Here is a 19386-nt window from a genome sequence, read left to right on the forward strand (position 1 = left end):
CAATCTATTTGAACAGTTACTGAGAATGATGTTACTTCTCCAGCCTTTTAGCTCATGTCTCTCCCCATACACACTCTGTTTGAAATGTCTCCTTGGTTAAGTTGTTGGGTTGGTGATTGAGAGTGCTAAATCTGAAATTTGCATTTGGTTTGTTCCCTTGCCACCCAGAAGCCCTAACCTCAAACCAAATCTACTACTAATGGAATGTTCTGAATGAGTTCTTCCTGAATTGCTGAATCTGTGTTACCCTGACATCTCTTAGAGTGTGACTGAATTTTGTTCTCCGGGAAGATGTATTTGTTTCCAGCACCTAGACTGTAAATCTGTGAAGCATCATGAAATAGAGATGGCATCAGGCCCTGTGATCCTCCTCTGCTATTTGAGAAGATCATGTCTTCTGTTGTAGATGCAAGAGACTGTAGATGCTGGACTGCTGACCAGCACACGAGATGTTGGAGGAACTTAATGGGTTGGGCAGCATCTGTTTTTGGGTGGGGGTGGCAAGAATGGACAGTCAATGTTTTGGGTCAAGCCCCTTCATCCAGATGTTGACTGTTCACTTCCCTCCTCAGGTGCTTCCTAACCTGCTGAGTTCCTCCAGCATCCTGTTAATGGCTTTTGTTGTGCTTTTTTCACTTTCCTGCTGGATTTTTCCCATATCCCTTGATTATTTTGGTGTCCAAAAGACCTATTGATCTGAACCTTGAGTACAGCACTTGCACTGAGCAAAACAATTTCTCTTTGTCCTAATCCTAAGTGCTCAGCCCCTTATCTGGAGATTGTAGACCCCTTCTAATTCTCCAGCTGGAGGAAACAGACCCCTGTAAGTCTCTTTCAGAACCTTATGTGAGAGATTAACATGGTGGATGCCAAGGAAACTCTTCAAAACTCCACTAAGTGTGAGGCATTCCTACTCAACCTCTCCTCGTGTGCCAACCCCCGTGTCCCAGGAATCCATCTTGCGAATGTGAGCTGCACTGTTGTGCAGGCAGTAGGTCCTTCCTTGGATAAGGAGACCCAAACTGTTGACAGCACTGCAGTCATGGTAAACCCCAGTACAACTGCAGCAGAACTTTCTTATCCTTGTCCTCCAAAGCCCTTGAATAAAGGCTCAACAAAGCACTTCTCTTCCTGATGGTACTTGACTGCTTCGTGAACTGGAACGCAGATCTCTCTATACACCAACAATCAGTTTCTCGCCATTTAATAAAAATAATTCTGTCTCCCACTACTAGTGAGCCTTGCATTTTGCCACATTACGTTCCCTCTGCCACTGTGTCTAAATCCTGGAACTCCCCACCTAACTCCACTCTCAGGGCTCTCTTGCTCTCTCAGGCATCCTTCGGGATAACTTGCTTCCACTCTGGGTTTTGTGGATTCTGAGGTGGATCATGAAGTCATTTGGGAACTACAGACTCATCCGCGGATGGGTCAGATCATGGCTGAAGGGGTGAGTGGGTAGATAGTTTGTGAAATGCTGTGGTAATGTAGGGCTTTTATGTACTTTGAGGTTTTCAGTACCATCCGAATGTTCCTTCTCCACTTTGAGTGATCATGGCTAGAGATTCCCAGGAGACAGCGCAGATGTTGCATTTCTTCAGAGGCTTTGAGTGCAACCTTGAATCATTTTCTGTCCTCCTGGTGATCTCTTTCTGTTAGAGCTCAGAATACAGTACCTGTTTCAGGAGTCTGGTGTCAGGCACGTGAATGACTTAACACGTCCAGCAGAGCTGACTGAGTGTAACCAGGTGAAAAACACGATGATGCTGGAGGAACTCAGCAGGCCAGGCAGCATCCATGGAGAAAAGCAGGCGGTCAACGTTTTGGGTCAGGAGCCTTCTTCAGGACTGAATGACAGTCAACGTTTCAGATTGAGATTTAAGTCCAGATGAAGGGTCTTTACCTGAAATGTCGACTTTCTGGACAAAGAAGGATCCTGACCCAAAACGTTGACTGTCTGCTTTTCTCCACGGATGCTGCCTGACCTGCTGAGTTCCTCCAGCATCATTGTGTTTTTCATCTAGATCCCAGCATCTGCAGTCCTTTGTTTCTTGAGTGCAACCAGGACGTAAACATTGGGGATATCTGTGTGGGAGAGGATGCTGATTGGAAGGATAAGGATAGGGACTGGTAATGAACAGATCTGTTGAAGCCATCTCGCAAAGTGTTGCCACGCTCCGGCACCATCTTGGATCTGTAACTGGACATGATGAGAGTTCTCCCTCGTATTTGCATGGGAAACTAACAACAGGCGATAGTGGAATGGAGGGAGGGATGAGAGCCCACACTGTCGTCCTTTCAAAACAGAATAATTTAACGTCGTTTACTTCCAACGTACAGACGCCTTATTCTGCAGATTCACAAACACCAGTTGGTTGCGACATCCAAAAACATTCCGTTTACTATCCATAAAACAGCAAAGAAAGAAGACCCACATGGCACCAGTTCATATTGGATGAGGGTTTTGCAGGGTTCCAGTTGACTGTCTTGGTTTGCCCCTTTTGGGTACTGATAATACTGCATCTACATAGTAAAGAAGCATCTTATGATATCATTTAGTTTTTCCAACATTAACTTCATCCTGTCCAACACTCCCGAGTACCATTCACCTCGAGGCCTGTTCAACTGGCAAATGGCTGCTCTTGCTTTTTGACCAGACAGTCTCTCGTTCCTGACCACGCTTGTGTATGCTGCTGGAAGATTGTGTTCTGTGTGGCACCTTTGGGTGAGGGCAGCAGCTTGCCCAGTTGACACACTGTGTGGAAGTTCCTCCAGAACATTCAAGTGGAGAGTGAGCAGGGGGCAGAATGTGGCGGATTCTCCTTGTGATGCAGAACTGTAACTCCAGGAGAGAGTGGCATGTGTTACGGGAGAAGGAAGGGAGGGGAGGGGAGGAAGAAGAAAAGTGTACAAAGTTGTCGGGGACTGTGTGTTGTAGATGCGGAGTGATTTTTCTTTTTAGCCAAACCATTTTTAGCTGCATTTATAAAGTGAAGCTCCCCCTGTGGGTTGAAGTGTCTTTGATTCTATCTGTGATACTTGGTTGAAGGGTGTGTCGGGGCGTTTTCCTCCCATGGTGTAACCAGACACTTAGTTTTACAGCAAGTATCAAGCTGCGGCTTGGCTGATTGCAGCTTTCCACTCTTGCTTGCTGAGTCTGCCTTGAATATGAATAAGACTCATGACGACACAATTTCAAAAACCACAGGTGCAAGAAAAATGGAGAAATTAGTATCTATGACTCAGGGCCTGCTTTAGGAACTCAATTTTTGTACAGCTGTGAATTCTAAATTGGATTGCACTTATTTGGCACATTGTGCTTTTGGATATGGCCTCTCTCGAATATCAGGGTTTTCCTATTTCCCTCATCGCAAAGAATCTAAGCACAGGATTTATTTGTAACTTTACTCCTCTCTGATTCTGAGGTTCTCCCCAGTGGTTTAGTGGTCAGCTAGAATGCGTCAAGTTTTACTGAATCATAAACAGCAGAGAGGCCACAAGCTTCAACTCCATTCTGAGTTACTTGGAACAATAGCCAAGTTATTACCCAGCCCTGACCAGAAGGTAGCGTGTATGGCCAGCAGGCAAAGGCTGGTTGGACAGGCCAGGCTTGTATACATTGAGGTTAGATGAGTGAGAGGGGACATTAGACTTTGAGGGGTCTTGATAGATGGCTTTAGAAATAATGTTTCTTCCTGTGGGGAAAATGTAGAAGTAGGGGTCATGGTTTACACACAGAGGTTGCCCGTTTTTAAAGTAGGAGAACTTTTTTCACAGAGGGTTCTGGGTCTTTGGTACTCTCTCAAAGGGCAGTGGAAGTGAAGTCTTTGTGTATCCTTAAGGCAGAGGGAGATAGACACTTGGTGAGCAAAGGGGTTATCTGGGGTAGCAAGAATGGAGACTCATGATTGCAGTCAGACCAGCCACGATGTGAACGAATGGTGGAGCATGCTCGAGGAGCTGACTTGCTTAGTCCTGCTCCTAATTCACAAGTTCCGTTCGTGTGGTGTAGACCAGCTCGCCATCTTCTCAAGGCCTGTGGGGGAAGGCTATGAATGCTGGTCTTGCACACCATGCCTGCCTCCATTGAATGCCACAAGGATTTGTGCAATGTTTAATTCAATTGTGGCCTAACACTGCCCAAAATGTACCTCCCCTCCTGAAGGTAGAAAAGTAATTCTTATTAGCTTTATTTTGTTTCTTTGGCCTTTTTTATATTAATAAATGTTTTGGTGTAAATGTGTCTGGGGTCAGTAAGACACTTGTGATGGTTGATGCACGAGAATTGTTGATGGTCCATCAATAAATCGTTAATTTCTTGGGAGGATAAAACTAATTCGGGCATTAGTTTGATAAAACTGTTAAGTACACAAAGTAGGTGCCATCGTTCAAGAGATGTTGAATCAAAGTTCCATTTGCTTCAAAATCCACCGTATAAAAGCAATGTTGAAAGTACCCAGCAGACCAGGTGCCATCTGTGGAGAGAACGAACTGCTCACACTTCAGGCTGCTGACCAGCTGCAAGAAAAAGGAAAAATCAAACATGGGTTAAAGTACAGAAAGGGGGGAGTGGTGGTGAGAACAAAGAGAATCTCTTTCTCAGTCTTTTTTACGTGTATTTGACCATGGAAGTGAAGCACTTGGCAATTTTATCGTTATTGGTCATTTCCCGCTGGCTGCTTGGAAGATGACCAAACCTGTGGTAGTGAAAGGAGAACCCCAGGTAACTTGCCTGACGTATGACTTCCTTGTTTTTCCTTCCTCCTCCGGCCAATAATGGATAGATTAGATACCCGATGTGGAACTGAACCATCTAAAACGAGGAAGGTCTCAGATTCAATTGCTGTGGTACGCTGCTGCATGACCTCTCTCAAGCTGGTGACATCTAGTTCTAGAGACACATGAGATTCTGCAGATGCTGGAATCTGGAGCAACGCACACAAAACGCTGGAGGAATTCTGCCGCAAAAGCAAGGATCTCCCGGTGGCCAGCCACTTCAATTCCACGTCCCACTCCCACACTGACGTGTCTATCCATGGCTTCCTCTACTGCCACATTTGAGGCCAGACGCGGGTTTGAGGAACAACACCCCACATTCTGCCTTGGTAGTCTCCCACCTGACGCCCTCAACGTTGCTTTCTCTAACTTCTGGTAACCCCTCCCCTCTTCTTGCTGTTGTTTTTTTTTAAACCCTTCCCTCCTCCTCCTTTCCCACCCCCCCCCCCCACCTGTGCTCCCTCATTCCTGTGGGGCCCCCCCTCACCTTTCCACTTCCCCTGCCCTCACGACCTGCCCATTTATTCCCCACCTCCTTCCCTCTTCCCTATGGTCTGCTCTCTCCCCCCAGATTCCTCCTCCTCCTCCTACCACCTCTTACTTCTCACAACTCCCTCTCACCTGGACTCGCCTATCTCCTGCCAACCTGTGCTCGTCCCCCACCACCTTATTCCAGCTTCTGTCCTCTTCCTTTCCAGTCCTAATGAAGGATCTTGACCGGAAATGTTGACTGTTCATTTCCCTCCATAGATGCTGCCTGACCTGCTGAGTTCTTCCAGCATTTTGTGTGTGGATATCCAGTTCCAGAGGTGTTGAATGCCAACTAGATATAGAAGGGGCAAATAGCCTGGCACAATACCTTTCCCCTTGGGGTTCCCAAGGCAAGTTGGTTTATTATCCTCACATGTACTGAGGTACAGTGAAAAAAACTTTGCTTTGTGTGCCATCCACACAGATCATTTCACCACATCAGTGCATTGAGGCAGCACAAGGGAAAATAATAACAATGTAGAATAAAGTGTTACAGTTACAGAAAGGGCAGTGCAGGCAGACAATATGGTGCAAGGCCTTGATGAGGTAGATTGTGAGGTCAAGACACTCAGATGGAGTATTTCAAAATGGAATCGCCAATCTCATTTTGGGCATATAGAGTAGCCCTCATGCACTGAGATCCAACAAATAATTGATTTTAATCTGTGCCTTCAATTTTGTATCTGTGTAACAATATCTAAGTTGAAATAGGGTATCTCTCTGATAGTTGGCTAATGCCAGTATTGCAAACTGTCCTGATTTTGTCTGGCCTTGGTGGATAGCTAGTTCTGAGACAAATGATGTATAGGGAACTGGACTGGAAAGCCAGGCAGATGAACGTCTGGATCGCAAACCCTAGTAGGGATTTGGGGTGTAGGTGCTAAAGAACACATGGAGGAGAAGTGTTGTAAATCGTTGCCCTTGTGCTGCTTTCACAGTGCCCAGAGTTTACCAGTTACGTCGGACATGAGGTCTTACTGGAGCGATTACGGGAAGGCCGAAAAATGTGCAAAGACATGGAGGAACTTCTGAAACAGAGGTAAGATTCAACAGAGTCCCTGCTGTGCCAACTATTTTAATCATGGAAATGTCGCCCACGAATAGTTGTGGCATAGAGCAAATGGAAGCTGCTGCTGAGTTCTCCATAATTCACCCATTTTATGTTTCTACTTTAAAATTAAAATTTCTACCTACCTCCTGAAAGGTGTCAATTTCTGATGGGATGCAGATCTCCAGGTGACTTCAGTTTGTACTTCCTTATAGCACAGAAGGAGACCATTTTGTCCATCAATTCTCTGCTGGCTCACAGCAACCCCATTTCCCCACTAACTGATTCTTCCCACATTCCCATTGGCTATCCCCCAGTTCTACCACCAGCCTCCACGTTAAGAGGAATTTGCAGCGGCCGATTCACCTACCAACCTGCACGTCTTTGAGATGTGGGAGGAAACCGGAGCACCCGGGGGAAACCCACACAGTCACGGGGAGAACGTGCAAACTCCACACAAACAACACCAGAGGTCAGGATTGAACCCTGGTCACTGGAGGTTGTGAGGCAGTGGCTCTACCAGCTGTGACACTCCTCATTAGCAATAACTACCCATTCACATTATCTCACAGGGTAGCAATCCTTCAGTAGCCTGAAAAATGATAACAAGCTCCCTGATTGTAGGGCACATCTTATCGAGTTGACAGCGAAGCTACTGAATGATGATGGCTATGAACAACCCAGGTTGATTTTCCTTTTCTGGACACATTAGTCATTGGCGTTGGTTGTGCCACATTTGTTCCTTTCCATCCAAGGGATGTTGATGTAAATCCCTGGAGCATCCAGCTGAATTAGTTACAGGGTCAGGCTGGACCACACTGAGCACTAACCCTCCAATCTCTACTCTGCCTAAACCGCTCACAACTCTAGGATCTTGTCTCCACTACCCACTGTACATTTAAGTGCACACAATTAGGACCTCTTGGACTTTTCACAGGATTAGGGCCATACCTTCATCCACCTCTGTTGTATCTCGCTTGCTTACCAACATGCATTCCCCCAAGATCTCCACTTCCTCCACCCAAATACAGTTTCCCTCCTTGTACCTTTCTCTTTGCTACTCTCACTAAACCACAGATTTATTCAGCAGCCTATCTTGGTGGCTGGACTGGTTAATGTGACAACCAACTTGTTCTCTCTGCTTACAACATCTCCCATTCTCTACCTCTCCTTTCAAATCAGCTGAAATCATCTCCCCTTTAGAGGAGCCATGACCAAATCTCTCCATCAGTGCAAGTTACACTACCCTCAGTTCCAGGCTCCCTTTCCTCTTCCCTTGAATGTACAGCCCATTTCCAACTTGTATTTCAGCCTCTACAATCACTTTTCTCTCCGTCAAAATACGAAATGACCTTCTTAACATTACAAATGGCTCTGTGACTGCGCACATGGCGCACCCCTCCTTGACCTCCTAGAAACAGAGGGAGGCCATTTGGCCCATTGTGACCATGCCAACGAGAGTAACCAACTTCCCAGCTAGTGCAAAAAAAAAACAAACTGCTGGAGGAGCTCAGTGGGTCAGGCAGCATCGGTGGAGGGAAATGGGCAGTCAATGTTTCTGGCTGAGATCCTTCATCTGAACTGTCTCTTCCAGAATATCCCAGTTCTCGGTCTGTAATTTTGAAGGTTATGCAACAAGAAGATACTTTTAATGCATGAGGATGGTTTTTTCCCTCCCATTCCCTTGTGGAAAGAATTCAAAGCTCTCCCACCCTTGACACTCCCACCCTTCACCCTGCCACATGGGGGGTGGCAGTGGGGGGAGGAATTTTCTCAACTTGTTTCTCCTGCATCTACTAACTTTACCTCACCACCTCTTTTGGTCTCCTTTATCAAATTCCGCTTGTTCATCTAGTTCTGGATGAGCTGAAATCCTCTCCAATCGATATTAGGAAGATCAAAACCATTGTCTTTGGTCCCCATCTTAATCTCTGTTCTTCTGTCACCAACTCCATCCCTTTCCCTGGTCAACTTGCCTCTGTCAGGTTAAGACCAGGTTGTACTTTGGAACCCAGGTACAGTGCCTCCATTACTGTGGGCTGCTGACTTGTACCCCCTACTGTTCTCCCAGCTTCAGCCCCAGCCCAGCTCATCAGCTGCTGAAAGCCTCATCTGTGCTCGCCTGCTCCAGATTTGACTGTTCTGATCCTGCCCTGTTTATCCTCCACAGCTCCAGCTGTCTGCAACCTTCAGCTCATCTAAAGAGCTGCCAGACCCCACTCACCTACCATCCTTGGTCAGTAACCTACATGTCCAATAATGGCCTGTTTCAAACATCTTCAACTATCTGTGTGGTTTTTGCCCCTTCCCTGTAACTAAACTTTCCCACCTCTGCAACACTCCAGCTTTCCTGCTCCCTCCACTTCTTTCATTCTGCCCCTGATCTGTGTCTTCTCAAAAGTTCAGGGATTCCCTCCCTAAATTTCTCTGCTCTCTTGTTTTTAAGAGATTCTTCAAAATCTAAGTCACTGAGCTAGTTTCTAGTCACTTGCCACGTCTCCTTCAGTGGGCTGAAGGGCCTGTTTCTGTGCCGTATCCATCAATGACTCTGCATAATCAAAGACCCCACCCACCTGGGTCATTCTATCCTCTCCCATCAGGCAGAAGATACAGGAGCCTGAGGGCACGTACCTCCAGGCTCAAGGACAACTTCTGTCCCTACTGTGATAAGGACTATTGAATGGTTCCCTTATGGGATGGACTCTTGACCTCACAATCTACCTTGTTATAACCTTGCACCTTATTGTCTACCTGCAGTGCACTTCCCTGTAGCTGTGACACTTCACTCTGTTCTCTGTTATTGTTTTTACCCTGTGCTACCTCAATGCACTCTGTACTAACTCAAGGTATCTGCACTGTGTAATGAATTGACCTGCACGATCGGTATACAAGACAAGTTTTTCCACTGTACCTCGGTACAAATGACAATAATAAACCAATACCAATATTCCTTTTCTGTTGCCTGATCAGTCTCCTCAATGTTTTGCTACCTTTTTAAAGGCACAATATAAACACAAGCTGCTATTATGGTTGATGCGTGTGAGTGAAATATTTTCTGTCTATTTTGCACAGGGCAATAGCGGAAGAAAAATACGGAAAGGAGTTGATGCATATTGCACGCAAGGCTGGGGGTCAAATGGAGCTAAAGTAAGTGCATCAGATCTGTCGGAGTTGGTGCGTGCATCTAATTGTGAAATTGGTGCCTTTCCAATAGCTTTTGTCTGCCACCACATTTTAAAACTGAAGATTTTTTTTTACCTTGGAGATATTTCACCATAGAGACCATCATAAATCACTTCCATCTCCTGATGAAATTTGCCAAACAGTGTGATGTCAGCAGAGGGATGATGCATTCATGAATCACCGGCGGTATGTTCCAGTGACAGATGAACAATCACATTAGCTCCCTCTTTCTCCATCAATCAGATCACACTCCTGTATTGGTTCTAAACACTGCACCACACTTCACTTGCACAAATTTCCAATTTAGCATTTACTGGAGGCGGAGGGACCCACAAGTTCCTGATTTCAACACTGTGCGAAGAAGGTGCTTTCTGACATTGGCCCTAGTTTTATATCCGTCACTCTGAAATGATTTGCTTCCAACTACGTGATCAAGTCCTTCAATCAGCTTCAACTTTTCAAATAATATAACCCACGTTTAAAGGAATACGTACCAAGTCTAATCTTGGCAAAGGCAGGAGAAGGATTCTAATTGTTTCAAATTGAACAATATGTGATATGGTTAACATGTTTTATGAAAGCCCTTTGTCTTTTTATATCAATAGGTTAGTGGGTTAACTAAAATAATAGCCTGAGGAACATCATGTGTTTCAACCTGTACAGATAAAACTAATCTGCAGTTTTAGATTTGTGCAAAGAATATATTCTTTGCTGTATTACTATGTAAATAATTCTGAGTAAAGCCCTTTCTTTGCTATCTTTACAGTAGAATTTCCTACTTGATTTATCTTTATTTTAAATGGGTCACTGTCTCTGTAAGTAAAGGAGAGGAAAATTTAAAAGAGCATTAAATGGTCATACAATAATGTGAGTGGTATCCATCTGACAGTGAAATCTCTCACCCTGAACACAATGTACTTTATGGAAAGAGTGAAGGACAATCTATGCTTCAGAGATGATAGTCAAAGGCTTGGATATCGTTTATGAAAGGGAGGTGGAAAATATACCCTCTAAGATGGTAAAATGGAGAGAATGGTCTAGTGTACCCAGTGGTGGAGCAGGAGGTATGAGCAACTGTGGATGTCTGGCAAAGGCTGATGTTAATATTTACCAGTTTTCTAATTGGCTAACTTGTGTCTTTACTCAAAGTTTCAAGTTGTTTGACCATTTGGTGTGTGTATGCATAATGAGACACAAATCCTGTCCAGAATATACCATGTATAAATAACGTCTGGGTGCATTTAGTCAGATTGGCTGAAGTTGTCTGCAGCTGCCATTTTAATTATGGTCTGTAAAGTAGTCTGGGTCCACTTGTAACTTGTTTTGAAAGTTGCATCAGGATTTTCAAGCAATGCCATGTGTCACCTGGTGTTCCAACAGGTGGCTATCTGGGTGATTCTAATCATTATCACAACTCTGAATGCATTGCCCTACACTAAGGCAAGAATAGTGGGAATTTAAAAGCCCTGATAATGCAGTGAAGTAATGTGCTTCTAGATGTAGGTGGCAGGAACAACATCCCCGGTCCCTGTGTTGATCACTACCATTCAACAAGAGCAACAATGAAGTGGCAACCAGGTAAAATGTTGCTTCATTTTAAAAAGTGGTAATCAAGTTTTAATATGCAAACACTTCATCATCAAAGATTATTAAAGTTTAGTATCAATTAGATTTTGTACAGTTATAAAGGTCCATTGGGAATTAATACATTGGATGATGTAATTTTCTTGCCCTTATAGAGACATCTGTTTTGGCCCAGTATGATTGTCAAGGGGACTCTTCTAGTTCTGTGATGAAAGACACAACAATAACCTCTACCGTAAAATGAGTTTTCTTCATGCACATTCTCAGATCCTCAAAACTCTAAAGCATTTCTGTGCAAGTCCCTCCTACCAAGCAAACATGGGCTTTATTTAACATCTTAATTAGCACTTTGCTAAGAATTGACTCTCATTTGCAGCAGAACATTTCTTAGCAGGGCATGTGTTCATTTCCTGCCTTGAGTGCTATAAAAGCAACTGTTAGAACAACTTGTGGTTATTGCTGCAGCAGAATAGGAAATGACAGTATAGATGAAAAAATGCACTTGTTACCTTCAAAGCTGTTACAATAAGACATGGGGCACACTCTTTGTACCTCAACCCCACCTCTACATTATTCTCGACAACTTCAATCCTGCCTTTTTGTCAATTCATTGCAAAATAACAACGAAAAAATATCTGGGTCACATATCTGGATATTGTGCTAGCACTACTGCATGTTCTTGCTGGGTTACAGTTTCAATACAGCACCAATTCTAGCTGCAGCATAGGAGTATAGTTGCTCAAAATTTTGGTGTGTGCAATTTTCATCACGTTGTTTCAGTACAAGGGTGATGGATAGTTTGCTATTATTTCAATGGCATTTGATAATGTCATTCTGAGCAGATTGCAGGAAGTGTGTGAGATTGGCCCAGGATCAGAGCCAGCCCCTCACACCAACATTATTTTTTTAAATTTATCTAACTTCAGTGGGGAAATTGAATCCATGTTCGACCACTACTCCCATATCAAGAAAGAAGCAATTTGATCATTGTACATGAGACTTGAATGGTCCCCTAGTACAATAAGGTGGACTCTTGACCTCACAATCTACCTCTATGGTCTCGCACTTTATTGTCTTCTCCCTGCACTTTCTCTGTGATCTGTTATTGCTTTTCCCTTGTACTGTCTCAATGCACTCAATGTGGTGAAATGATCTGTATGGGTGGCATGCAAAACAAAGATTTTCACTGTACCTCAGTACATGTGACAGTGATTAACCAATTTACGTCTTCTAAGCAATTCCCATACAACGTGCCAGCCACTTTGTACACATTAATGTCTTTTTTTTAAAAAAAAATCTGACCAATTAGACGATGATCTTGTAGCGGCTGCTACCGCTATGCAAGAATAAAGACACGAGTCTGCAAGCTGTGGAACAAAACTGATTTATTCACCCGCTTTGCTCGGGCCTTTTAAGCGGTGCGGTTCCCGCCTTCCAAAAACAATGACGTACGTGCTACGTCATCAATCTTTTTGCATGCGTAGGTCCTCCCCCATTGCTCAGGGAAGATGAGGGCCCCGCACCATCTTGGGCCCCGCTGCTCCAATGACACGCGCCCCGACTGCCAAGCCGGTTCACCTGCGTGGACGGTGAGTCGCCTCTGCGTCGTGGTGTTGGGACCTCGACTGGTTGTTGTAGGTCTAAATGGGCCGGTTTGAGGCGGTCTGTCGTGAAGACTTCTTCCTTGCCTCCAATATCCAAAATAAAAGTGGACCCATTATTTCTGACGACCCGGAATGGCCCCTCGTATGGCCGTTGCAACGGTGCCCGGGGCATGCCCCTGCGAATGAAAATCAACAGTCTCATAGTTCCTTGGGCTCACAGAATGGGGACTGACCATGTCGCGAAGTGGGAATCAGTGCCAAGCTGCCGAGCCTCTCGCACAGTCTTTCCTGTAGTGATGTGGTGCCACACCCTGTGTTTGGGCATCGAATTCGTGAACTGAGGTGCCAGAACCGTTGGGAACTTGGCTAGCAGCTTGGTGAACTCGTTGCCAGACAGGGAAACGGAATCCAGGCGCGGGGCTGGTAGGCTGGCTTCTCCCGGAGAGTAAGTTTGGAAGGTTCTGGAGTGCACTAGCCATTTCCCTCACAGGTCGACTAACAGGAAGTCGGCTCCCAGGGGTGGCTGGGTGATGGCGGCAAGGGTAAAGTTCCAGGTAAAACGGCTGTCGTCGAATTGTAATTGGACTGTACGGCTACCGAAAGTCCATATCGTTGTGCCGTTTGAGGCTTTGAGGGTGTGTCCCTGTTGCCTGATACGAGTGTCGCGGCCAGTTGGGGGTAGAACACCGACCTCTGCTCCGGTATTGACAAGGCAACGACGCCTGGATTGCTTGTCCCAAACAAATAGGAGGCTGTGTCGGTGGCCAGCCGCCGTAGCCATCAGTGGCGGCTGGCCCTGGCATTTCCCTGAAACTTGCAGGGTGGGCGGCATCGACGGGCCTCCGCACCCCACCTCTGATGGTAGAAACACAGCTGGTCGTCAGTGTTGTCGTCTGTGTGTCCAGGGTGTGGTTGCTCAGCTGCTGGGACTGGTTTAGGTGGGTGTTGGGCACGCGGTCTGGCGATTTGGCCGACGGACGAACTGCTCTCGCATTTGGCCTTCCACAGGACATCTGCCCGGGCGGCTACCTTGTGGGTTGCTGAAGTCGGCATCGGCCAACAGCAGGTGAATGTTGTCGGGCAGCTGTTCGAGGAAGGCCTCCTCGAACATCAGGCAGGGCTTGTGTCCCTCAGCCAAGGCCAGCATCTCGTTCATCAGGGCTGATGGAGATCTGTCCCCCAGGCCATCGAGATGAAGCAGGCGGGCGGCGCGCTCACGACGGGAGAGGCCGAAGGTCCGAATGAGAAGGGCCTTGAAAGTGGGTACTTGCCTTCCTCTGGAGGAGACTGGATGAAGTCTCCGACCTGGGCGGCTATCTCCTGGTCCAGGGAGCTGACCACAAGGATGAGCCATTGTGAACTATTAGTAAGGGGATCCTGTGGTGCTGTTAGGGAGGTAGTTCCAGGAATGTAACCCTGCGACCTTTGAAGCTGCTGCTGCTCCTAACCTTGAGGCAAAAGAAGTAACTGGGCCCTGGCCTGACCCTATTTCGGTGACCATTGTCTATGATAGAACATGATTTCCATTGAAAGCCAATAGGAGACTTCACACTGTGAAAGGGGCACTCTCCTTTGGGAATCCCATCAGGCAGGAAGTACAGGAGCCTGAAGACCCACACCTCAAGGTTCACAACAGCTTCTTCCCCACTGCCATCGGGTCTTGGACTGACCCAATAAACCCTAACACTGCCTTGGACTATTTTTCTTCTCTCTCTGTGAATTTTACACTGTTGTCATGGTTTATTTTGAAGATGTATAATTTGTGTTAATTTTATGATTTGTCCTCTTGTAATGTACTGTGCTGCTGCTGCAAAAAGCTCATTTTCATGGCATTTATACCCTGGGTATGTATGCCTTTGACAACCATAAACTCGAATGGCGAAGATTTTTGTCTGCATCTAATTTGTACTGCACTTAAGCTGCTAATAATGACCTAATAACCAAAACTGTTTACTTCCCTCAGTGACATTACTCATCTGGATTAACAGAGAATAAGATGGTAAAGTAGGAACTAGAAGGCTTAATGCAATTTTTTTCATTAGATGCTGTCACATTTCTACAGAAGGCCATATGGTTCTACAGATAGGCCAATGTACAAGGTTTAAAACACAAGATGGTCAGTGACTAATCTGCTCACGTTCCGATGCCTTTTTCACTAGCCACCCGAACCAAGTGCATTGAACTCCAGAGAAAAGACCAAAAGAACCCACATAGTTTGGTGGATTTGAGGGAAAAAATCTGGAAAAACCTTCTCCAAATCATTGGGACAATAAAACAAGTTCCTTGAATGGAAGATGCTGAATTTCCAATGTGTGCAACCTTTGAAAATTACATTATTCCAGATTTATTACTTTAACTGGTATCCCAGATTATGTGACAGTATAAGTTTTAAAATATTTGAAGTTATTAATACAGTAGGAAATGTGCAGGGCAAATTTGGGTTAATGGGAAAAAAAATACTTTTTAAAAAAAAACTTGTTTATGTCAAGAACAAGTAGCCACACAATGTCTTCAAACTCCCCTTGAGGCATTCAGTGGAAATTTTGCTATAGTTGAAACTTTATTTTGACAACTGACTGTTTCCAACTTCTTTTGTGGCTTATGTAAATCATTGCAAAAAGCGCAATCACTGTGTACGGTTAAAACGGGCACAACAGGAAGAGTGACTTGCCATTGCCTTGCTAAAGTTAAAATAGTACTGGAACGTACTGAAAATGTACTGCAGATTTTAGGTGTCATCATATTGGGAAGGATTGACTCTGTACATGCAACACTCAAATATTTGTTTGCATTTGTAGATTGTTCCCTCCTATTTATCAGATGGCAGTGGTCTAAAAGTGTCCTTGGTTAGTTTGACTCAGTGCTATTGCTGGTATATTTAGTTGTGAAGCTTAATTTTCAGGTGTGGTGACTTGCAAAGGGTGCAGAAGAGGTTCACCAGGATGCTGCCTGGATTAGAGGGTCTGAGCTATAAGGAGAGGTTGGACGATCTTGGGTTGTTTTCTCTAGACTGTTGGAGGCTGAGGGGAGAGCTGATAGAATTTTATAAAATTGATGAGAGGCATAGATAGATGGTCTTTCTCCTGGGGTGGAAATGTCTAATACCAGAGGACATGCATTTAAGGTGAGAGGGGGAAGTTTAAAAGAGATGTGCAGGGCATGTTTTTTAAAACAGACACAGTGGTGGGTGCCTGGAGTGGGCTGTCAGGGGTGGGGGTGGAAGCAGATACAATAGTGGTGTTTAAGAGGCTGTTAGATAGACACATGAATGTGCAGCGAGTGGAGGGATATGGATCATGTGTGGACAGAAGAGATTTAGTTTAATTTGGCATCGTGTTCAGCACAGACATTGTGGGCTGAAGGGCCTGTTCCTGTGCTGTTCTATGTTCTTTGATTACATGCTTCTTGGGAAAGGGATGTTTTGATGTGATGGTTTCGTGGTATTATTGTCTACACTGGAAACAATTCTTCTTTTAGGATTTGGTGACATTGTTTATTTAGGAAGAGGAAGGTGCTACTCAGCTGGCTGGGTTTCCTTATTGTCAGCAGCTTGCCTGGGTGAGTGGTCATGGACAGTCCAAAGTGCAAAATGACGTTGGGTCGATGAGCCTTTTGGTCATCAAAGCCTCATCCTGCGCCCTGTCATACAGATTTCTTTTGCATGCTCCTATTTCTAGCCTTCAACTTTTGGACATAATGTGCTTTTGCAACAGCAAGTTAAGCAGATGCATCAGATCTTTAAGTTCCTGCACATGCCTCTGTTTGCCAATGCCATGAATTGATCTGTTCCACCCTTCTGAGATTTGTACAGGTTGATCAGGGGTTGCATATTGGATAGAAACACAAGGTTCTATTCCAGAGAAAAGTGTGAGCCCCACAAACTATTGCTTCATCAGATTACTCACCTGCATCTTGCTTCAGTTGTTGTAAACCGACATATCCCTTGTACTTAACGATACCACTATTAACCATTAGTAGTTGATAATCTTTTGGGATTTAGAACAGGGGTCTCTTGTGGTTAATATATTTCAGAAGGATCTCAGGGTGGACATCTTATTTAGAGGTTTCCCTCTTCCTCATCTCCAGCAGACTGCACGAGTGTCTGCAGGAAAGCTGTCAACATTAGAAATAAGGAAGCTGTGCAGGGTGCTTTCGTTTCAAAATGACACCGCTTGTATTTGAAACAAAACTATTAACTTGAAATCAGCTGTCCGTCCCTGGGGTTCAGCAGGATGTGTAATTAACATTTCTAATTGTCACCAGGGTTAGGAAACAATCCAAAGAGTATACTAACACTTTAACCTTCATTAGGCAAAATTAAGTGATAAATAATGGAGCATTGGTGCACAATATCTAGTCGTGATTGTGGAGTAAACCTCGCTTTATGCCTTTCCTGCCCCCCCCCCCAAAAAAAATAAGAAAGCACTTTTTTGTATAAATTGAATAAAACTGTTAATTCCACATGTGCAGAAATATCAGTACAATAAAAGTCGTATAACTACTTTGCGTGGCACTCATTGTCGTCGTGGCTATCCCTCGAGGTCGAGGATGATGGTTTTCGTTCCGTTGATCTATTTATGGGCCCTCAAGTGGCTTATGGGTCCAATCTTGGCTCTGAAAGTTTTCCGCCTTCAGGACAGGTAGTTCCGGACGGCAGATCGGCCTTTGGGTGTTGCTGCCTCTCTTTCCATCTTCTTTTCCTCTAATTCTGCACATCTGTCGGCTTCAAAAGTTGCTGCTCCTTCTCGGATGATGGTTTGCCAGAGTTTTCTGTCCTTGGCGTTGGTTTCCTAATTGTTGATGTCGATATTACATTTCTTCATCTCCGAACAAGAGTCTCATGATCGTGACATCCGAACAGACACTAAAATGTTAGTGTACAAAGCATGGCACTATATCTAATTTGGAACCCTATAGTTCTTTGAATACTTGAACTCCCATCCCTGTTGCAGACTGGATTCCTTTTGAAAAAGGACCTCCTGGCTATTTGTTCTATCCCTTCTTCTATAACAACAATCTTCCATTGTAGATTTAATACTTACTGGAACAGACGGCTAGGATCCCATCTGACCATCTCTGAAGGAGATTTCCAACTATGCAACAATACCTCAGCGTTGTAACTATGTGTGAACCTGATCTTGGTGTTGGAGTGTAAACCCTTAAATTTGCCACCAGCACTCGTGTATTGCATTACAGAGCTTTATTAAACAAATGATGTGGATAATGTTTAATCACCATGCATCACCTATTCCAAAGGGAGTGATTGACTGTAATGAGAAAGGTTCTTTATTAGCCAGAAAAATAAAGAACATCTTCGCTAAGTGTCTACTAACTATGACTTTTCCTTTTATTTTAGTACCCTGCGAATAGCCTTTGACAGCCTAAAGCAACGTGAGTAGCCACAGTTTCACTGTTTATGACGCATAGTTTTTTTTTAAGGAATTCTCCTGGTGGTAATATCTCTTCAGATGCAAATTTTAAAATAAACTTGAATTTTTGTACGACAGAACACAACAATCCTGTACTGACACAGCACGAAGACCAGTCCCTTGGCCCACCACATCCACGCCAACCATCAATCATCCCATCTACACTAATCCCTCCCCACATTCTCATCAACCACCTCGCTACACACTAGGGGCAATTTACAGTGGTCAGTTAACCTACCGGCTCTCACATTTGGGAAGTGTGAGGAAACCCATGCAGTCACAGGGAGAACATGCAAACTCCACACAGACAGCACTGACGGTCGGGATTGAACCCACTGGATCTGTGAGACAGTAGCTCTACTACCTGTGCCACTGTGCTGCCCCTGTAATGATGGCAAATGAAAAGCACCCAGTTAAAGTTGACCCTTTCAAGAAGGAGATTTGGGCCACAACTCTCTGCCTCTAATAGTACAGTGTAATCATCGAGTCCATCTCAAGATAGATGGAACATTAGCTTAACTTCCATCTGAAATATGGCACTGCTAACATTGAAATAAATGCTGCCTCAATACTGTACTTGAGTTTCAACCCTAGTCCTGTTGTGGGGAGTAGAACCCATAACCTTTTTACTACCTTGATGTACTTGTATATGGCATAATCTGTCTGGATGATACATGAACAAAAGCTGCTTGCTGTATCTCAGCACACCTGACTGTAATAAATCAATACCAGAAGCAAGAAGGTCATCAAGTAAAGTAAACTGTACCATTTGATGTGATACTAATCCTTGCAAACAAGATGATAAATTTGTTTTGTTGTCTATGTATTTAATCAGCTGGTTTCAACATGGAGCTGTAGCTATAATACTGTTTGGCATTTATACCTCTGTTTCAAAGGAACAAATGATGAGCTTGAATCCTTAATGTTACCCAAGCATTAGAATGCTGGGATTTTGGCAACTGGAGCTGGGAAAGGCTGCTGTATGCAATGGATCCAACTCTATCTAACAGCACATTTTCCTTGATTATCTTTTTGTCCAAAGGTTCCAATCACATTTGACAGTCTACAATATCATCGCCATTTTAATTTTCTACCTTGTCTCCTTGTCACCCCGAGTTTTAAAAACTAGTCCATTTTTGGATTTACTGTTCTTTTTTCTCATTATCAATTTATTTCCATTTAATTTCCTGTGAGTCAGCTTGCTCTTGGGTCAGATGGCCTCTTTCTACTG

General features: G+C 44.5%; 1 protein-coding gene across 8 annotated transcripts in view; it reads left to right on the forward strand.

Annotated features, from left to right (window-relative positions):
• The window catches only part of pstpip1a (proline-serine-threonine phosphatase interacting protein 1a), a 74857-nt gene that overhangs the window by 13323 nt on the left and 42148 nt on the right, over positions 1–19386 (forward strand). For all 8 annotated transcript variants that reach the window (XR_007958481.1, XM_052042575.1, XM_052042568.1 and 5 more), the window contains exons 2-4: positions 6246–6346; positions 9428–9502; positions 18083–18117. Coding sequence is in view for 7 of the 8 variants with exons in the window: in XM_052042575.1 (XP_051898535.1) it covers positions 6246–6346; positions 9428–9502; positions 18083–18117 (211 nt within the window). In the remaining variant the exon portion in view is untranslated. The remainder of the gene's footprint in view (positions 1–6245; positions 6347–9427; positions 9503–18082; positions 18118–19386) is intronic.

Source organism: Pristis pectinata, chromosome 32, assembly GCF_009764475.1.
Source record: "Pristis pectinata isolate sPriPec2 chromosome 32, sPriPec2.1.pri, whole genome shotgun sequence".
Classification (NCBI taxonomy): Eukaryota; Metazoa; Chordata; class Chondrichthyes; order Rhinopristiformes; family Pristidae; genus Pristis; species Pristis pectinata.